The 17,691-nt window shown below is 43.3% G+C and overlaps 1 protein-coding gene across 1 annotated transcript in view; it reads left to right on the top strand.

Moving 5' to 3' along the window:
• The window catches only part of ALG14 (ALG14, UDP-N-acetylglucosaminyltransferase subunit), a 98,441-nt gene extending 81,007 nt beyond the window's left edge, over window positions 1–17,434 (top strand). Inside the window, exon 4 of the mRNA XM_027536443.1 lies at window positions 16,997–17,434. Within this exon, the coding sequence (XP_027392244.1) occupies window positions 16,997–17,227 (231 nt within the window). The 3' untranslated portion in view covers window positions 17,228–17,434. The remainder of the gene's footprint in view (window positions 1–16,996) is intronic.
• Window positions 17,435–17,691: the final 257 nt, after the last annotated feature.

Genomic DNA, 17,691 nt, shown 5'->3' on the forward strand with positions numbered 1-17,691 from the left:
GCTGCAGTCCATGGGGTCACAAAGAGTCAGACATGACTGAGCGACTTAACTGAACTGAAGTAACCACGGGTGAGCCATGTGCAAATCCCTGCTGCCAGGCCACAAGAAGAGGGAACCTCTCTTAAAGAGGGGGAGAGGAAGCTGGGAGGGTGATAGTGAACAAAGAGTCTGTTGGAGGAATTGAGAGTTCGAAGAATAGTGGCTTTTCATTGGCTGGTTGTGAGCTCTTGCCAGGCAAGAAGAGGAGTCTGTCTTCTCCCTGTTGCTCTGTCTTCATAGGGCGTGAGAACCTTCTGGCCTCCCAACTCAATTTTAACTGAGGTTTCCGTTTATTAACTTTTATAGACTTTACATGTGTTAACTCATTCAATCATTACAATAACCATATCCTATTTTTATCCCCATTTTGCAGATAAGAAAACTGAGGCATAAGGGGAGGAAAAATTGGTTTGCCCAAAGTATGAGGGACACTAAGTGGCAGAAATAGGATCCAAACCCGGATAGCTTGAGGCTGCAGCATCTATGCTCTAGTCACTGTACTCTGCTACCCTTCTGCTCAGGACGAAACTATTGAATTCATGAGTAAATATCCTAATGGAGTCATACGGATGAGACCATCCATTGTGACAGGCTGGTGATAGTTAATTAGAATTACAGCATGGACTTTAAACATGCTTGATTATAGTTAACATCAAATTTGAAGTTAGCATCTATCACATGTGTGAGTGCCTGACTTCAGTTCCCCTCCAGCATTCTCATTGCCAACATTTCCCGGACCAAAGGGAGCCTGCTTTTGTTTCCACACCCAGCTCTCTTTCAAAGACTGAAACCGTGGTGGGAGGCTGAATGGGGTGAGACAGCCTGTGGGGGTGGGGAGTCTGAGCAACAATGAACCAGCAGCGTTAAGAGCTGCATGGCGCGTACTCTCCCTGGAAACGCTCTGCCACAGGCAGGAAGTATGATTTAATCCTGGTGAAGATAATTCCATTTTATACCCTAGAATAGACTGTCCCTGTACCCGAATTTTATTTGCAATCTTGCCCTGGGAAACCCTACCAGTAAGTTGTCCAGTGTACGTTATTTGTCCTATTAGCTAAACTGAACAAAATAGGGCCCACCACCTTTTCCGTTAAAAGGCTCTTAAAAGAGGCTGCGAGAACCTGCTGCCCCAACAGAAGATGCCTGGACCATGGCCCAACGGTGCCCTGGGCAGGGTTTGCAGGAGGGGGAAGACTGCAATTCGGTCAAAAGAGCCACTGTTGATCTTGAAAGAGCATCAGCTACAGATGACACAAGGATTCTGTCCCCACTCCAGCTCTGAGACCCCTCTTTTGGTCACTGTTGTGAAGCAGCCTTAGGCAGAGAGATTAAAAAAATATATAATGGCAGCAAATATACACAAGGAACTTGCTGAGTTCTCAGTGCTTGGCAGACTCTGCCTCACTTAGTCATCGCTGTAACACTATGTGGAAAGCCCGACTTCAGTCCCCATTTTTACAAATGAGGAAACTGAGGTTCAGAGAGCTGAGATAACTAGCCCAGCGTCACAGGGTAGAAAGCGGTAGAGCCAGGATTCACTCTCAGGTGGTCTGGCTTCAGGGTCCACGCTCTCATCACTGCCCTTTCCCTGGACTGTCAATGCCTCAGGTACCCCATCTTGTTGACCATAAGACAGAAACTTGTTTCAAAAACTGAGGAGAGAGCACATGTGAATGAGAAAACCTGAAGGTTTGGTCTTCTCTCCATAGTAGCTAAGAATTTCTTCTTAACAAAATTTGACTTTTGGTCAACCAAGATGTTTCAGAGATTATCTACTGAATCAAAACCTGTTGCCCTGCCCTTAAGATGACTGTGGCAAAGGACCGCCCCCCCGCCCCAAGTGCTACTGACAGACTGAGCCCCACCACTGAGGCTTTGCTTGTCCAGCCCACCCCCCACCCCCAAAAGACCCGGGCTGTGATGCCAAGAAGCATGAGCAACCTTCCCCACGTCTGCAGAGACACTGCTTGTTGGGATGGGGCCTCTTGGCAGCAAAGGAGACAGAGTGGCAGAGCTTATGTCGCCTTGCCTTCTTCCTCATCAGTGTCCCTTTCCGCCCGCCCTCAGGTGCCTTCCTTCTCTTTAGCCTGTCCTTATCCTCACAGTGTTGTCCACTTACCATTTTTAAAGAGTTAGATAATTAAAGAGTTAACTTGTTAACTTCTGGTCTCTAAGATAGGATCCAACCAGGGGTGCTCCCTGTGTAAGGAGCTGATCTCTAAGCCTAGCCAGTGGAGGGAAAGAGGGGCGTCCTGGCAGAGCTCCTCAATTTCTGGCAGTTCTCACAGCTATTAGGAGCCTCAGGCTCACTGAAAAGCTCTTCCAGATGAGTTCAACTGAGCTCCTTGTCCCCAGAGTGGTTTCTGAGCAGGATGAGAGAGAGAGAGTGGCCTTTGATGGCTCACCAGTCCCCGCGTTTCCTCCCCCCGCCACCCCTCCACGCTGTCTTCTCCGTTAGCACACTCAGACCCCTTCGCAGGAAGGCAGATGAGGCAACGCTTATGTAGATTGCCAGCCCCCTTCCTGTAGTGCAGAGCAGAGGTTTCCAAGCACTAATCTGTACCAGAAACACCTGGGAGCATGTTTAAAATGCGTATTCCTGGGCCCCAGACCCAGAGATTCTGATTTGGAAAGAATATGAATTTTTTATTCATTTTAATTCAAATATATCAGGCTTCCATAGTGGCTCAGTTGGTAAAGAATCTGCCTGCAATGCAGGAGATCCAGATTCAGTCCCTGGGTCAGGAAGATTCCCTGGAGAAGGAAATGGCAGCCCACTCCAGTATTTTGCCTGGAGAATCCCATGGACAGAGGAGCCAGGCAGGCTACACTGTCCGTGGGATCCCAGAGTCAGACACAACTGTGCAACTAACTTTCACTTTCACTTTAATTGAAATGTAGTTGATTTACAATATTGTATCTATCTCTGCAGTAGAAAGTCACTCAGTTTCACACACATATACATTCTTTTTTTAAATAGTCTTCTCCGTTATGGTTTATTCCAGGAGATCTGGCTGAGAAGTTCATTTGGGTTTTCTGTAAGATACCAAACCTAAATAAATACCAAACCTAAATGAACTTTTTGGTCAACCCAATAGTTCCCTGCGCCCTACAGTAGGACCTTGTTGTTTATCCATTCTAAATGTAATAGTTTGCATCTACTAACCCCACATTCCCAGTCCATCCCCCTCCCTCCCCTAAGAATCTGCATTTTTGACAAGTACCCCTGGGTGAATGTGATGCGGAGGGCTGTGAAATACTAACATGGAGTCGCTTCTCTCCTTGCTGGTTTAAAGGGTCCCTCTCTGAACAGAACTGGGGCAAACCCAGTGCTTCTCTCAGTTTCTACCAAAACTCCTGTCTTCTCAGTCTATAATAAGAGAGAGTTGTTAGTACAGCTGAACATTCCTAAACAAGTTTAGCAAAACTCAGCTAAGCTTGAAGGCAAGAAAAACCTCCAAAAGATACTGATTTTGATAAGCAGTGTCATTCTGCTCCTGCAAGTTACCAATGGAGTCAGGGGCACCAATGCTAGGATCTAGATAGATGCGTGGTGGACAAATAGAAATGCCTTTTGAATCTCTGACTGCACGGAATGAAGCACATATTCTCTGGAGAACTCTGAACCTCTGATTCTAGGTGTGGAATCCAAGCTCAGCTCTAGAATACCATGTTCTTTAAGCTGCAATAAGGTACAGCTTCCTAATGCGTCTCACTTTGTTGAATTCTGTGTTCTCGCCTCTGTTTCATTGTCTTTGAGTATTATGTCTGTCTGTCTCTCATACACACAACCAGAAACTCGCAAACAAGTGTTTCTATCTATCCTTTCAGCTTGGAATTAAGGAATTAGATAATCCTCTATAAAAAAAAAAAAAACTTGTAAACCTTTTATTACTGTACATACAATCTGTACATAAAGGAAATTATCCAGGGAAAACTGCTGAGTAGTTTTCAGTTCAGCAAGACAGAAATTTTATACATAGGTTCATGTAAAAGAAATTAGGGAAGGATCATGAATAAAATATCACTTATCTGCCTGAGAGAGGGCCTTGACAGAAGTCAGGAATTATATAATTGCTTTGAATTCAAGCCAGTCCTTCCTGTTTAAAAAGGATACTCCCTTTTCTTTTGAAAATGTTAACCATTTCCACCACTACCCCCCAATTTTATCTGCTGAAAAGCTTTTGCAATCCATCGTAGCCCAATGGTATGTTATAGTCTGTCACTAATTTCTCAATTAAAGCTATAAAATATGAACATCTATTGGCAGAATTTTGCCTCAATCCAGCTCCCTGTGTTGTTTGTGCCCTGGTGTCTGCCTTGCTTTCAGCCCACTTCCAACTAATGCTGGACCTGATGAGGGACAAGAGAGTCCCAGGCTTGTCTTCTAAAGCTGGTTTGAGTTTCAGCTGTCTGATCTTTCATAGGTCACTTAATTGCTCTGCATTTCAGCCAGGTTAAAGTGGGATAATTATGCAGAATGCCACACTTAGGCTCTGCACCTGGCAAGTAGTAGCATCCCTGTGAGTATCGAGATCTTTCCCTTCCCTTCTCAAGCTAGAGGGCAAGGACTGAACCTAAGTGACTCCCGAGACTGCACCCAGCACTAGCAATCGGTGCTTCTGAGTATATGGTGTGAGGAAAACAAGAGGAAAAACTACTGGATTACTAGGACTTAAAGGCCTCCATGTAAACATTTCAGAGTGTTGAAAATACAATGAAAACAAAAAAAGACCAAGAAGTCAGGAAATCGTCACCTTGACCATTGGGCCCAGAGAACAGGAAAACTAAAAGATTCGGTTTCCTCAACTGAAAGTAGAATCAGCCAGGAAGCTTTGGAAAACAATGTTTGGCTAGCCTGACAGTGATCTTTAACGATGATGCAAAGAAGGCACAGCTTAACCATTCAGATTAAAAAAAATAATAATAAGTACTGATTTTATCTATGTATTTACTTATTTAAAAGAATTATTTGTTTTTGTCTGTGCTGGGTCTTTGCTGCAGCGTGCAGGCTTGCCCTAGTTGTGGCGAGCAGGGGCTACTCTCTCGTTGTGGAGCCTGCACTCTTTTTTTTTTTTCTTTTAGGTTTTTGTTTTTTTTATTTTTGTTTTTTTTTTTAATTTAATTTTATTTTTAAACTTTACATAATTGTATTAGTTTTGCCAAATATCAAAATGAATCCGCCACAGGTATACATGTGTTCCCCATCCTGAACCCTCCTCCCTCCTCCCTCCCCATATCATCCCTCTGGGTCGTCCCAGTGCACTAGCCCCAAGCATCCAGTATCGTGCATCGAACCTGGACTGGCAACTCGTTTCTTACATGATATTTTACATGTTTCAACTCTTAAGTGCTGGGCTTTAGTCATTGAAGCCGGTGGGCTCAGTAGTTGTGGCTTAGTTACCACATGCCACAATGAAGGCATGGGGGACCTTCACAGACCAGGGATTGAACCCGTGTCCCCTGCACTAGCAGACAGATTCTTAACCACTGGACCACCAGGGAAGCCCCTTTGTATTTATTTTTATAAATACATCAGGACAAAGCAATGAAATGCCTCTCCAGTGTGGGCACTGACAACCTCCGGACTCTTTTTTGGCCATGCTGCACAGCATGCGGGATCTTAGTTCCCCCCATCAGGGATGGAACTTGTGCCCTCTGCAGTGTAAGCTTAGAGTCTTAACCTCTAGACCACCAGGGAAGTCCCCCTTGAGCTCTTTTACCTACTCTGTACTTACAGTCAGAGGAGCCATAAACATTTATGGAGTGGCCAAATTATGTGGAGCCTTGGGTCGGTAAGGTCTTACCGACATGCATTGAAACTGCTGGTGAACATCCTGCAGTTGTGAGGGGACACTGGTGTCTACTGTCTGTGCATCTCTCACATGCTTAACTTCCACCTCTGTATCTCAACCCAAACCCAACAAATCAGGATGGTTGCGGAATGTTGGGAAGTCTGGTTTCCCACACAAGGACAAAACAGCTTAACCTGGGGACTTCCCTGGCGGTCCAGTGATTGGGACAATGTGCTGCTAATGCACCCCAACATTCTCTACCTTACCATCTCTAACTCCCAAGAAGGAGAATACATTAGCAAGGACCCTCAGGACAGTCTCATCATGCCCTGTATATGTCTCCATTTACTTTATTCACCACAAGAGGTGGAAGCCCCTGAAAGAGTCACCTGGACCTGTCATCTCTGTTAAATTATAATCAGTCTCAAGCCCACAACCCTCCCCAACCTTCCAAACTGTTTTTATTGGCCCCGATTTATGGTCCGTCCACGAAGTCTACATCCTCTCTCCTCCATCTTGCTCTAGTTGGTTTACCTAAAATACTGTGCCACTTCATTAGTTACTAGCCCCCAAGTCACCTCCTCTCAGGTCTCCTTTGACCTCCATGTGTCTCTGTCCCCTTCTGCTTTGTATTATATAAATGTGTACCTCGTGTTTTCTGTCTTCCCACTGGAATGTAAACTTGATGAGAGAAGAGGCTTTTGTTTACTAGTAAACAACAATATCCGTAATACCCAGAACAGTACCTGGCATATTATCCTTACTCAATAACTATTTCTTGAACAAATGAATCTGTGAGTGAAGGAACTGAGATATAGAATGAATAAGCATTCTGTCCCTATTCACATTGCTGCTAAGCAGACAACTCAAACCTGTGTGATTGCAAAGCCTTGGTCCATAAGCACCTTGAGGCTTCTTGATGGATTATGTGAATGCAGCATGAGCAAGAATACCCTGGTTGACTGGGAGTAATCAACATTGGGGTGTCAGTATTAGGAACTTATCAGTTGAGCAAGATACTACAGGACCAACATTTACATTATATGATTATGTGATTTTCAGATCACCAAAATATTTTTGGTATATATTTGGTCTTCGTGCACTGTTCCTGACTCACAGCTCCTAAAACCCTTGGAATTTCCTAAGTGATGACAGTGATAAAGGTGCCTTGTTAAGTTAATGGGATGACTTTTGGAAGGCACTCAAGAATGGGGGCTGCTTGCCAGTGGAGCCAGCTGTGTGATTAAAGGGTCAGAACTTCAATCCCACTCCCACCCTACCCCCAGCCTCTACCTCTGGCAGGGGAGAGAGGATGGGGGATGGATCAGTCACCAATGGCCAGTAGTTTAATCAATTGTGACTATGTAATGAAGCCAGCGTAAAAACTCAAGAGATCAGAGTTGGGAGAGTTTCCAGGTTGATTAACACGTACAGACTTAGGGAGAATGGCATGGAAAGTCCACACCTTTGCCCCATACCTTACCCTGTGTGTCTCTTTTTCTGGCTATTGGTTTGTGACCTTTAATATCCTTCATAATAAATCAATAAACTAGTGAGTAAACTGGTTTTTCTGATTTCTGGAACCATTCTAGCATGTGACTCGACCTCAAGGAGTGGGTCATGGGAACCTCTGATTTATAGCCAGTTGGTCAGTAATGTGAGTAACAATCTGAGTTTGTGACAGGCATCTGAAGGGGAGGGTGGTCTTGGGGACTGAGCCATTAACCTGTGGAATGTGATTCTATATCAGAGTAGATAGTGTTAGAATTAAGTTAAACAGTAGGACAACCCGTTGGTGTCCATAGCATTGTTTGTTGTGGGGAAGCCTATACATACACACACACACATTGGAATTGGGTCCAGGAACCTAATTTACACTGGGAACAGTTTTCTTGAGCTGTTATCAAACAAAATGGAAGTAACTGATATTTGAGGAACTAACAAATTCATTGTCTTTATACCATAAGCCATTAGCCTAGATAAAAATGATTTATAACTTAACCTTTTTGGAAATGATTTAAAAGATGAAAGCGATGCCTGGGTAAAGAGGAGTAGGGCAGGGCCTGAGTGGACTGTGACATGTTCAAGCAGGGAAGCAGCTGATGCCCGTGTACAAACATCAAATGGAAGAAGTGATATATTTGGAAAAATAGACCTCAAAATGCCATGTACACAATGATGACAACTCTGAAAATGCTGTGTGTTAGCAATAGAATTGTAAGAGGCCTTGAAGTTCATGAATAGTGATTCTTTTGGGTTTTTGCATGTGGCTTTCTTTGGTTATTTCATGTGGGTCTTGATGTTTAGATGTTCCTATTGAACTGTTACTACTCAGATGATTAAATATACATAAAAAAGAAGAAATGCAGTGTACCACAGTGTGAGCCAAGCAGACACGTCATCCCATCTGCTCTGCGTCCAGTTCCTCTTGGCTGTCCACCTCCAGTGAGCACCAACACTCAGCACTGCCTTTGCTCAGGCTGTACTCCCGCCCCCGGCCTTCCGGTCCTCTGACGATATCCTCTACGTGTTACAGACCACCTGCCCTCTGACTGCATTTTCTCCCTTACCCTCTTGATTACTCTCAGATGCTTCTCTCTCCAGTTTTCTGAGGCTTTTATTCCACTGCTCCTGCCCTCCTCTGCTCCTGAGATGAGGACTTGAGAGTGTCCTTTCCCTATGCCAGAGCACTCACCCTGACCTTTTCCACCTCTGCATCCTCACCCATGTCTCACTCTGCCTCTTCCTGTGCACGCGAGCCAGCGCTCGGAGCCCTGCCCGCGGAAATCCTGCGACTGTTCTGACGTGAACTGTTCCTTCTCTCACTCTGAGTTTGCTGCTCTCAAAACCTTTGTCTTTTTCCAGACCGATCAGGTTCTTTGTTAACGAACCATAAAAATCCTCTCTGGCTGGCTGAAACAGAAAAAGAATTCAGTGAAAGACTGTTGAGAGCGCTGAGAGTTACTGGGAAAGCTAATGAAGGAGGATTAGTAAGCATGGAGGGACAAGCGGGGGAGCCGAGCAGCTAGAACCTCAGGGCTGCTTTGGAGGGGCAGTGCCACCACCACCGCTGGACAGTGAACGGTGTAGCTGGCCCCCAGTCCTGGATGCCAGATTCTGCCAGTGGTTCCTCTGCCACCAGAACAGATTCTCCTTGGCCTTGCCTCTCTGCACCACTAGATCCTGGTTGGACCTAGGCAGAAACATCGGGTCAAGTCACAGCCCATCCACTGGCTGCAGAGGGGACGCAGACAGGGTATCTCACTGTGCCGTGAGAGCTGGGCTTGGCCTGCTGCCCCAACTCTTACAGTGGGAAATCACTGTTTCCAGACAAGAACAAAAAAGCGAAATAAAAGGCCACATGGCCCATCCCCAATTCAGGACAGTTGTTTTATTAAACTTTCTACAACTTCCTTATTAAGTCCTTGAAGCTGTTTCTTCTAACCTCTCACTCAGCAAGAACTCTGGAACATAGTTTAATGCAAAATGAAAGCCTTAGGGGTCACAGATTTATATACAAAATGTTCATAACAGCATGATTTAGAATAGCAAAAAGAAAAAAAATGAGTCAGCCTGAATTTTCAACAATAAAGGAATAGTTGGATGAATTATGATATATCCATAGGATTAAATATATGCAGTAATTAAAAATCATGAATTTTAAAAACTTTTTACAACACACAAAAATATAACTGAAAAGAACTTTATAATATGTATATGTAAGCTCTCAGAATTATATATGTGCATACATGAACATATTTTATAGTGAAATATAAATGTATATATAATACACCAAAATGTTGACAGATTGATGAGATTAGAAGGATTATTTTTTACTTTATGCTTTTCTGCACTTTTCACATTGAGCTGGGAAGTTATAAATATTGAAAAGAAAATCTGGTGATGGTAGACTTCCTGCGCCACCATTTTTAACCTTTGCCATGTTCTCAGTACAATTTTTCCCAAACCAATCTTACACTAAATAGTCTAAATTCTTACTCTTTTCTCCCGATCTTCATGTTCATGTACAGCTCCTTCATTCTGTTCTGTAAGCCACTCCCCAGCCCCACTTCACATGTGAGCTCCCCCTCTCTCCTGCTCACTTTCCCTTCCCTGCCTTTTAGCTCAGTGATTCACTGACATAACCATCTCTAGGGTTTCCATTACTCTTCTTTTAGCCAAATCTGAAGATCTTGTCTCTGTCGGTTTAGCCAGGTCGCCTTGTGGTTTTCTTATTCAGGTTAATTCTTAAGCACCCTACCTATAAGGCTTCATAGGAAGCCTCACGTCTGAGCTCTTCCTGTGTCTCCTGACTCGTCCCAGGCCTCAGCGTTTACTCCCTCCCTCATCTGCACAGTGGAACCAATATCCTATACATGTAAGTGTTGGTTTTGACAGGACCTGTGACCTCCAAAGACTACCTGCTGAGCCAGCTCAGCTTTGACAATAGGTTTGAATTCCCCCCAGCTTTATCCGTGGCCCTGGAAGCTCAGTAAAACCTTGCCTGCAGCTGTGTTCCTGCAGTTCTTTAGCTCTCTCCAGCTTCCACCTCCACCAGGAAGACGTTGTGCAAGAGGGTAGTTTTCAGGCCATGGTCTCAGAGATGGAATCTGCTTTTCTGTCCAGTCTTTTCAGATTACAGCCATAATTGGGCTCTCTGTGGGGCATCTCCAGTGGCTCAGATGGTGAAGAGTCTGCTTGCAATGCGAGAGACCCAGGTTCGATCCCTTGGTCAGGAAGATCCTCTGGAGAAGGATATGGCAACCCAATCCAGTGTTCTTGCCTGGAAAATCCTATGGACAGAGAAGCCTAACCAGCTACAGTCCACTGGGTCACAAAGAGTCAGACACGACTAACTTTTACACACATCTAGCTTTCAGGTGACTCAGATGATAAAGAATCCACCTGCCAATGAAGGAGACCCGGGTTCCATCCCTGGATCGATAAGATCCCCTGGAGAAGGGAATGGCTCCCCACTCCAGTATTCTTGCCTGGAAAACCCCATGGGCAGAGGAGCCTGGTGGGCTACAGTCCATGGGGTCACAAAGAGTCAGACGTGACTGAGTGATTAACACTTTAACTTTCAATTCATTTGGCTTTCAAGCTCACCTTCATATCCTTGGATCACCCTCATTGACCTTCAAACCAACCTAGGACCCCAAAGGTCTTGGCCCATATTCTGTGTATGGGGTTCGTACTAGGCTAGGAGTAAAATTCAGACTACCCTAGTTAAATATATGTTGGCACGCCTGTGCCGGTGTCATATCTCAACCAACAGGCCTTGACCTGTGGTGACCCAAATCTATGGAACAACAGTCCTTTTGTAACTGCTCTTAATCCTTGATCTGGATCATCTACCCTCACGACTTCATGTTTATATTAGCCCTCACCTCTTTCTGTTTTATGGACCCATAACTTACATTATCCTTAGTATATCTATATCTTGGGTTTCCTGCTTTCAGAGACATTTATTTATTGATTTGTTAATTCATCCAGCAGGCCCATATGAGCACCTACCAGTTGGCGCTGTAAGCAATCAGAGGCTAGGCAATAAGTTAGACAAAATAAAGGACTGTGTCAGTTGGGATGCTTTTTATTGCTAGTGACAGACATCCTGATCCAAACTGGCTTAAGCAAAAATGGAATGTATTCCCTCGCACGCCTGACAAACCTAGGACTAGATATGATTTCCTTCAGGCACAGCTGGCTTCATGGACCTTAAATGCTGCCTTTGGGACCTGGCCTGTCTTCATCCCTCAGCTCTGCTCCATTGTGCTGTGTGATGGCTTCATTCTCAGCTCTCCAGGTGGTGGCAAGAGTGATGTTAACAGTGCCAGGCCCACATTCTCCTAGGCGCCAGTACAGCAGAGAAGGTACTGCTCTCTTAGTAGCCCCAACACATGTCCTGCTGTGTCTTGTGGTTCTCACTGGATTGGATGCTCTTCCCTGAACAAATGATTTTTGCCAGGGAAAGTTAGGGCTCTCACTAGTGGCTCAGATGGTAAAGCATCTGCCCACAGTGCGGGAGACCTGGGTTGGAAAGATCCCCTCGAGAAGGAAATGGCTACCCACTCCAGCACTCTTGCCTGGAAAATCCCATGGACGGAGGAGCCTGATAGGCTACAGTCCATGGGGTCGCAAAGAGTCGGACACAACTGAGCGACTTCACTTTCACTTTTCACTTTGGTCAGACTAAAGTCATATGGCCTCTCCTTGTAGTTGAGTGTGAACTCAACTCTGTTTAAGCACTTAAGTTGAGAGCAAGGGGTACAGTGGTTCCCCTGAGGAAAAGGCAATGGATGTGAGATGGTTAAAAAAAAAAAGAATTTTTAAGCTGTCAGTCACAGCCTTTATGCTCATGATGAATGTGTGTGATAGAGCTACAAACAAGGTCGAGTCTGGCAACAGGAGCCTTTGACTTCATATATGACAGGCAAATGATTTCCAGCTTCCTTGTCCCTCAATATGTCTTTTTATTCCTTCCTTCAGCAGAATTTAATGAGTGCCTGTTTTGTCATACATGCACAGCATAGATTATACTAGAGGTTGACCCTGCTCATAAGCAGTGTACAAGATAGTGAGGTAGAAAGATAGTAATGACCCTGCACCCATGTTTACTGAGAATTTGTATTTTAGGAAAGAGAAAAATAAGAAAGAGTATTTCTGTGTTTTTTTTAATTAAAAAGACAGCTTCAACCATTATATTGTTTAAAATCTTCTTTCCCCAGGCTGTCTCAGTAAATTCTGTTTTGTTTAGTGCTTGAAATAAGTCTTTCTGATATGCTTTGTTGAATAACAGAAACTCCATAATCCACAATTTTTCAATATTTACCTAGGCTTCTGTAAGGGCTTCCCTGGTAGCTCAGTAGTGAAGAATCCACCTGCAATGCAGGAGACACAGGTTCGATCCCTGGGTCCAGAAGATCCCCTGGAGAAGAAAATGGCAATCCACTCCCATATTCTTGCCTAGAAAATCCCATGAACTCCCAGAGGAGCCTGGCAGGCTACAGTCCATGGGGTCCCAAAAGAGTCAGGCACGACTTCACAACTAAACAACAACAGTAATAAGGCTTCTGTAGAACTCAGATTTAAAACCTGTATGTAATTAAAAGCTTTCCTTCATTTAAGTTTTAAGGGTTTTTTTTTTTAGGATTTGGTTTAGGGTTTTGTGATTTTATTGTTCCTAGGCTTTTTGCAGTAAGGTACCTCAAAATCAAGATGCAACAGAGGCAAACAAACAAAATACCTTTAATTTCCACTTTTACCTTAGCAGTCTCTGCTTCTGGTCCATGGCAGGTTATTAAAGCATCTCCCACCAGTGCCCCTATCTCCAGACATTTCTATCAATGTATTCACAGCTTGTGTATATATATAATATATATATACATGTGTGTGTGTGTGTGTGTGTGTGTGTGTATATATTCGCAGCCAACCAGATACTGAATGGAACACGTGTGGATATGTACTTTAAACATCTGTTAATTTTTGGCTGTGCTGGGTCTGCTTTGCTTGCAGGCTTGTCTCCAGCTGCAGTGAGTGGGGCTGCTCTCCGGTTGTGCATTGGCCTTGCACTGCGGTGGCTTCTCTCGTTGGGGAGCCTGGGCTCCAGGCGCACAGGCTTCAGTAGTTGCAGCAGGTGGGCTCAGTAGTTGCGGCTCTCAGGCTCCAGACCACAGACTCAGTAGTTGTGGCACACAGGCTTAGTTGCTCTGTGGCATGTGGGATCTTCTCAGATCAGGGATCACTTCCATGTCTCCTGCACTGGCAGGCGAATTCTTCACCACTGAGTCACAAGGGAAGCCCTGTACTCTTTTTTTTTTTTTTTTTTAAGGCAGCAAACATGAAAATACTTTTGTGACATTCAAGATCCAACATGCAACCCTTTTTATTATTTTTTTAGCTGCAGGTTTTACTTTGTTCTGTGTTATGGGAGACAAAAATGAGAAAAAGCAACACAAATAATCCAAGGATTAGGGAATACATTAACAGCGGTTCTCAACTGGAGAGTTGGCAATGCCCAGAGACATTCTTGACCGTCTTGGCTACTGGAATCTTGTGGGTAGAGGCCAGGGATGCTGCTCCACATCCTACAATGCACAGGACTGGCCCCCGCAAGCAAAAATAATCCAGTCCAAAATGTCAATAGTGCCACTATTGAGAAACCTTGCATTAATAGGATTTTTAGAATTCTAAACCCTGAAAGGATTCAGAACAGTCTTGTAACTTAGGCTTCAGACAAAACCAGAAACAAATGAGACTCAGAGAATTCTAGAATCCTGGAACTAATGGGAAAGGTCATCTAGTCCAGTCTTTCTACTTCCCACATACAGTTAGGAGTCACATAGAGGAAAGGAGGCTGGAAACAAAGGTGGAAACTCCACCTTTGCAATGCATGGTCTGGCAACTGGTCCATCTCAGTTTTCATATTCTGTGAAAAGGGAACGAAAAACTCAAATGATTGCTGTGAGGATTAACTTAACACAGGAGGGACGGGACATATGCACACTTATGACTGCTTCACATTGTTGTATGGCAGAGACCAACACACATTGTCCTCTAGTTAAAAATTTTAAAAAATACATCTGAGATATAAAGAAAAGAATACATGTGAGGTGTTTAGCACAGTACCTGACCACAGTGGGTTGTTAATAAATAGTGGTAGTGAGAGCCGAGGTGGTCATTAAGATTACCGTTGTTACCAGAAAAACAAACAACACAATCAAAAAGTGGGCAGAAGACCTAAACAGACATTTCTCCAAAGAAGACATACAGATGGCTAATAAACACATGAAAAAATGTTCAGCGTTGCTCATTATTAGAGAAATGCACATCAAAACTATAATGAGGTATGACCTCACACTGGTCAGAATGGCTATCATCAAAAAATCTATGAACAATAAATGGTGGAGAGGTTGTGGGGAAAAGGGAACCCTCTTGCCCTGTTGGTAGGAATGTAAATTGATGCAACCACTATGATGAACAGTCTGGAGATTCCTTAAAAAACTAGGTGTAAAAATATTGTATGACCCAACAATCCCACTATTGGGCATATTCCCTGAGAAAACTATAACTGAAAAAGACACATGTACCCCAGTGTTTATTGCAGCACTATTTACAATAGCTCAGACATGGAAGCAACCTAGATATCCATTGACAGATGAATGGATAAAGCATTGTGGGATGTATATACAATGAAATATCACTCAGTCATGAAAAGGAATGAATGTGAGTGAGTTCTAATGATGTGACTGAACCTAGAGCCTATTATACAGAGTGAAGTATGTTAGAGAATAACAAATATCATATATTAATGCGTGTGTATGGAACTCCCTGTCCCATTTTCTTTTGTTCATGCTCCCTTGAGGGTCCATGAAGAAAGGTTATAGGGGCAACTCATTGAGGATTAAAGAGCACTAGCCTGGAGGGCAGCTTAGTAGCTGGGACTTCAGGAGAAAGTCTCAACAAAAATTCTTCATAGGAGACAGGCAGGGGGTTTAACTTGTAGGTAAGAGCTAAGGAAAACTAAAGAGGATTGGTTCCCACCTGAAAACAGGTTACTCTGTCTGACCCCAGAGCTCTGTAAATGGTGTTCTAGGTGGTCCTACCTCAGCGAAAGGTGGGACTTAGGTCACATGCCCTTTACCAAACCCTTACATTCTCCCGTGTGTCTCACAGCTGTGACACATGTCTGTCAGAGAGGGTCCCCGCAATGCTCAGATGATTATTTCAGCTCTAAAGTTCTCTGAGGCTTCCCAGGTGGCTCGGTGGTAAAGATCCACCTGCCAATCCCTGGCTCAGGAAGATCCCCTGAAGGAAGAAATGGCAACCCACTCCAGTATTCTTGCCTGAAAAATCCCAAGAACAGAGGAGTCTTGCCTGAAAAATCCCAAGAACAGAGGAGTCTAGCAGGCTACAGTCCATGGGGTTGCAAATGTCTAATAATAAGTTTTGCGGACCTTGTGCTGAAGTGCTTGTGTGACATCATAGGCTATGCCTAGTAAGTGTGTGTTGACACACAGATCTTCTGTTTTATGATTTTTGGAGTAAAAAATGTTTAATTAGGTTTTACTAGTTCAGTCAACATGAACATATGATTAACATGTGCAAAATGTTTTAAAAATAATAATAAATGATCTTGGTGGCTCAGTGGTAAAGAATCTGCCTGCCGATGCAGGAAACACAGGAGGTTTGATTCCCCGGGTTGGGAAGATCACCTGGCGAAGGAAATGGCAGACCACTGCAGTATTCTTGCCTGGAAAATCCTATGAATAGAGGAGCCTGGTGGGCTACAGTCCATGGGGTCACAAAGAGTCGGACACAACTTAGCATCTAAGCAACAAACAATGAACTTACCAACAGTTCTGTGTAATAGGTTTCCTCTCATTTTCTTAAAAAACCTATAAAAATTCTTTGCAGTTACTCTATGAGTTAAATTCAGCAACTAAATTATTTTTAACCAGTGGCTTTCTATTAAAAAAAAAAAAAAAAGATTAGCAGAATTCAAAGCATTAAAAGGCTCTGGATTACAAGTGTGGATTGAATTCTCTTGAGGGAAAACCTCATTCATTTGGTAGCCTTCTCTCAAATATCCCACTTTTTTGGGGTGTTTTTTTTTTTTTTTTGGATTGAACTACAGTGATTCCACCTCCAACAAAAATGTTCTACATAATTTGGTCATTTAAAGATGTTTTCTCCTATATCTTTCATGTCAGTCCTCCAACTATCATAAAGATTGCTTTAAAAAAAATCAACACAAACAAGTCAACACATTAGAAAACAGTGAATCACAGCTGGTTTCCATATATTTAACGTTCAAGATCCACAAAGCAGTCAGAAGAGCAACACACACGCATCCCGTGGGTGGTGGCCGAACACCGGGCACTGTGTACATGCGTCCCTTAGCACAAAGCCGGCCACCCAGGTGCAGAGAAGTGCAGTCATTTTCCCCAGGGCACGCAGTTGATAAGCAGGGGAGCCAACAGCACCGCCCCACTTGGCTCCCAAGCACATGAGTTTGCTGCAGACTGGATCTTAACAGGGAATCACTCAAGACTTGGAATTAAAAAAAAAGTCTCTAAGATTAGAATGTTTTTATTTTAAATGCCTCACTTAGAGTAGTATCCTGTGTTTTTATTTGACCTTCAACTTTTTTTTTTTCCAAGGTGTTGTGTAACGGACCAGGAACATGTGTTCCTATCTGTATATCTGCCCTTCTCCTTGGAATACTGGGAGTAAAGAAAGTGATCATTGTCTACGTTGAGAGCATCTGCCGAGTGGAACATTTATCCCTGTCCGGAAAGATTCTGTTTCACCTCTCCGATTACTTCATTGTTCAGTGGCCAACTCTTAAGGAGAAGTATCCCAAATCTGTGTACCTCGGGCGAATTGTTTGACCTACGACAACTTACTTCTTTAGAATTTTGCTAGCCACAGTGTTTACTGTAAATGGGGAACAAAAAAACTACGTGTTTTTTATTAAAAAGCTTTTGAAAATCCTGAGAATTATTGGTGGTCAAGAGTAAAGAAATGTGTCAGTAACCCAGTGAGGAAACTGAGGTTCCTCTTATAAAACAAACATTAATAAAACTATTAAGTATGTATGTCTCTGTGCTCCAAATTTCCTTTCTATGTAAAAGTATTTATCGCTGCCTGCAAATTATCTCCTGACTTGTTTTACTTAATATTTTTTCTAGGGCTAAATATAGAATTTGTATGATTAGCCACATTTCCTGTTCTATAGGTTTTTTGTTTATTTTATTTATTTATTTTTTTTTTACAGTATTCTGCATTATATAAAGAAAAATATTTCTTAGTTTTTGTTCAGACACAACAGGCTTTATTTCCTGTATGGAAACAG

Source organism: Bos indicus x Bos taurus, chromosome 3 (genome assembly GCF_003369695.1).
Source record: "Bos indicus x Bos taurus breed Angus x Brahman F1 hybrid chromosome 3, Bos_hybrid_MaternalHap_v2.0, whole genome shotgun sequence".
NCBI lineage: Eukaryota > Metazoa > Chordata > Mammalia > Artiodactyla > Bovidae > Bos > Bos indicus x Bos taurus.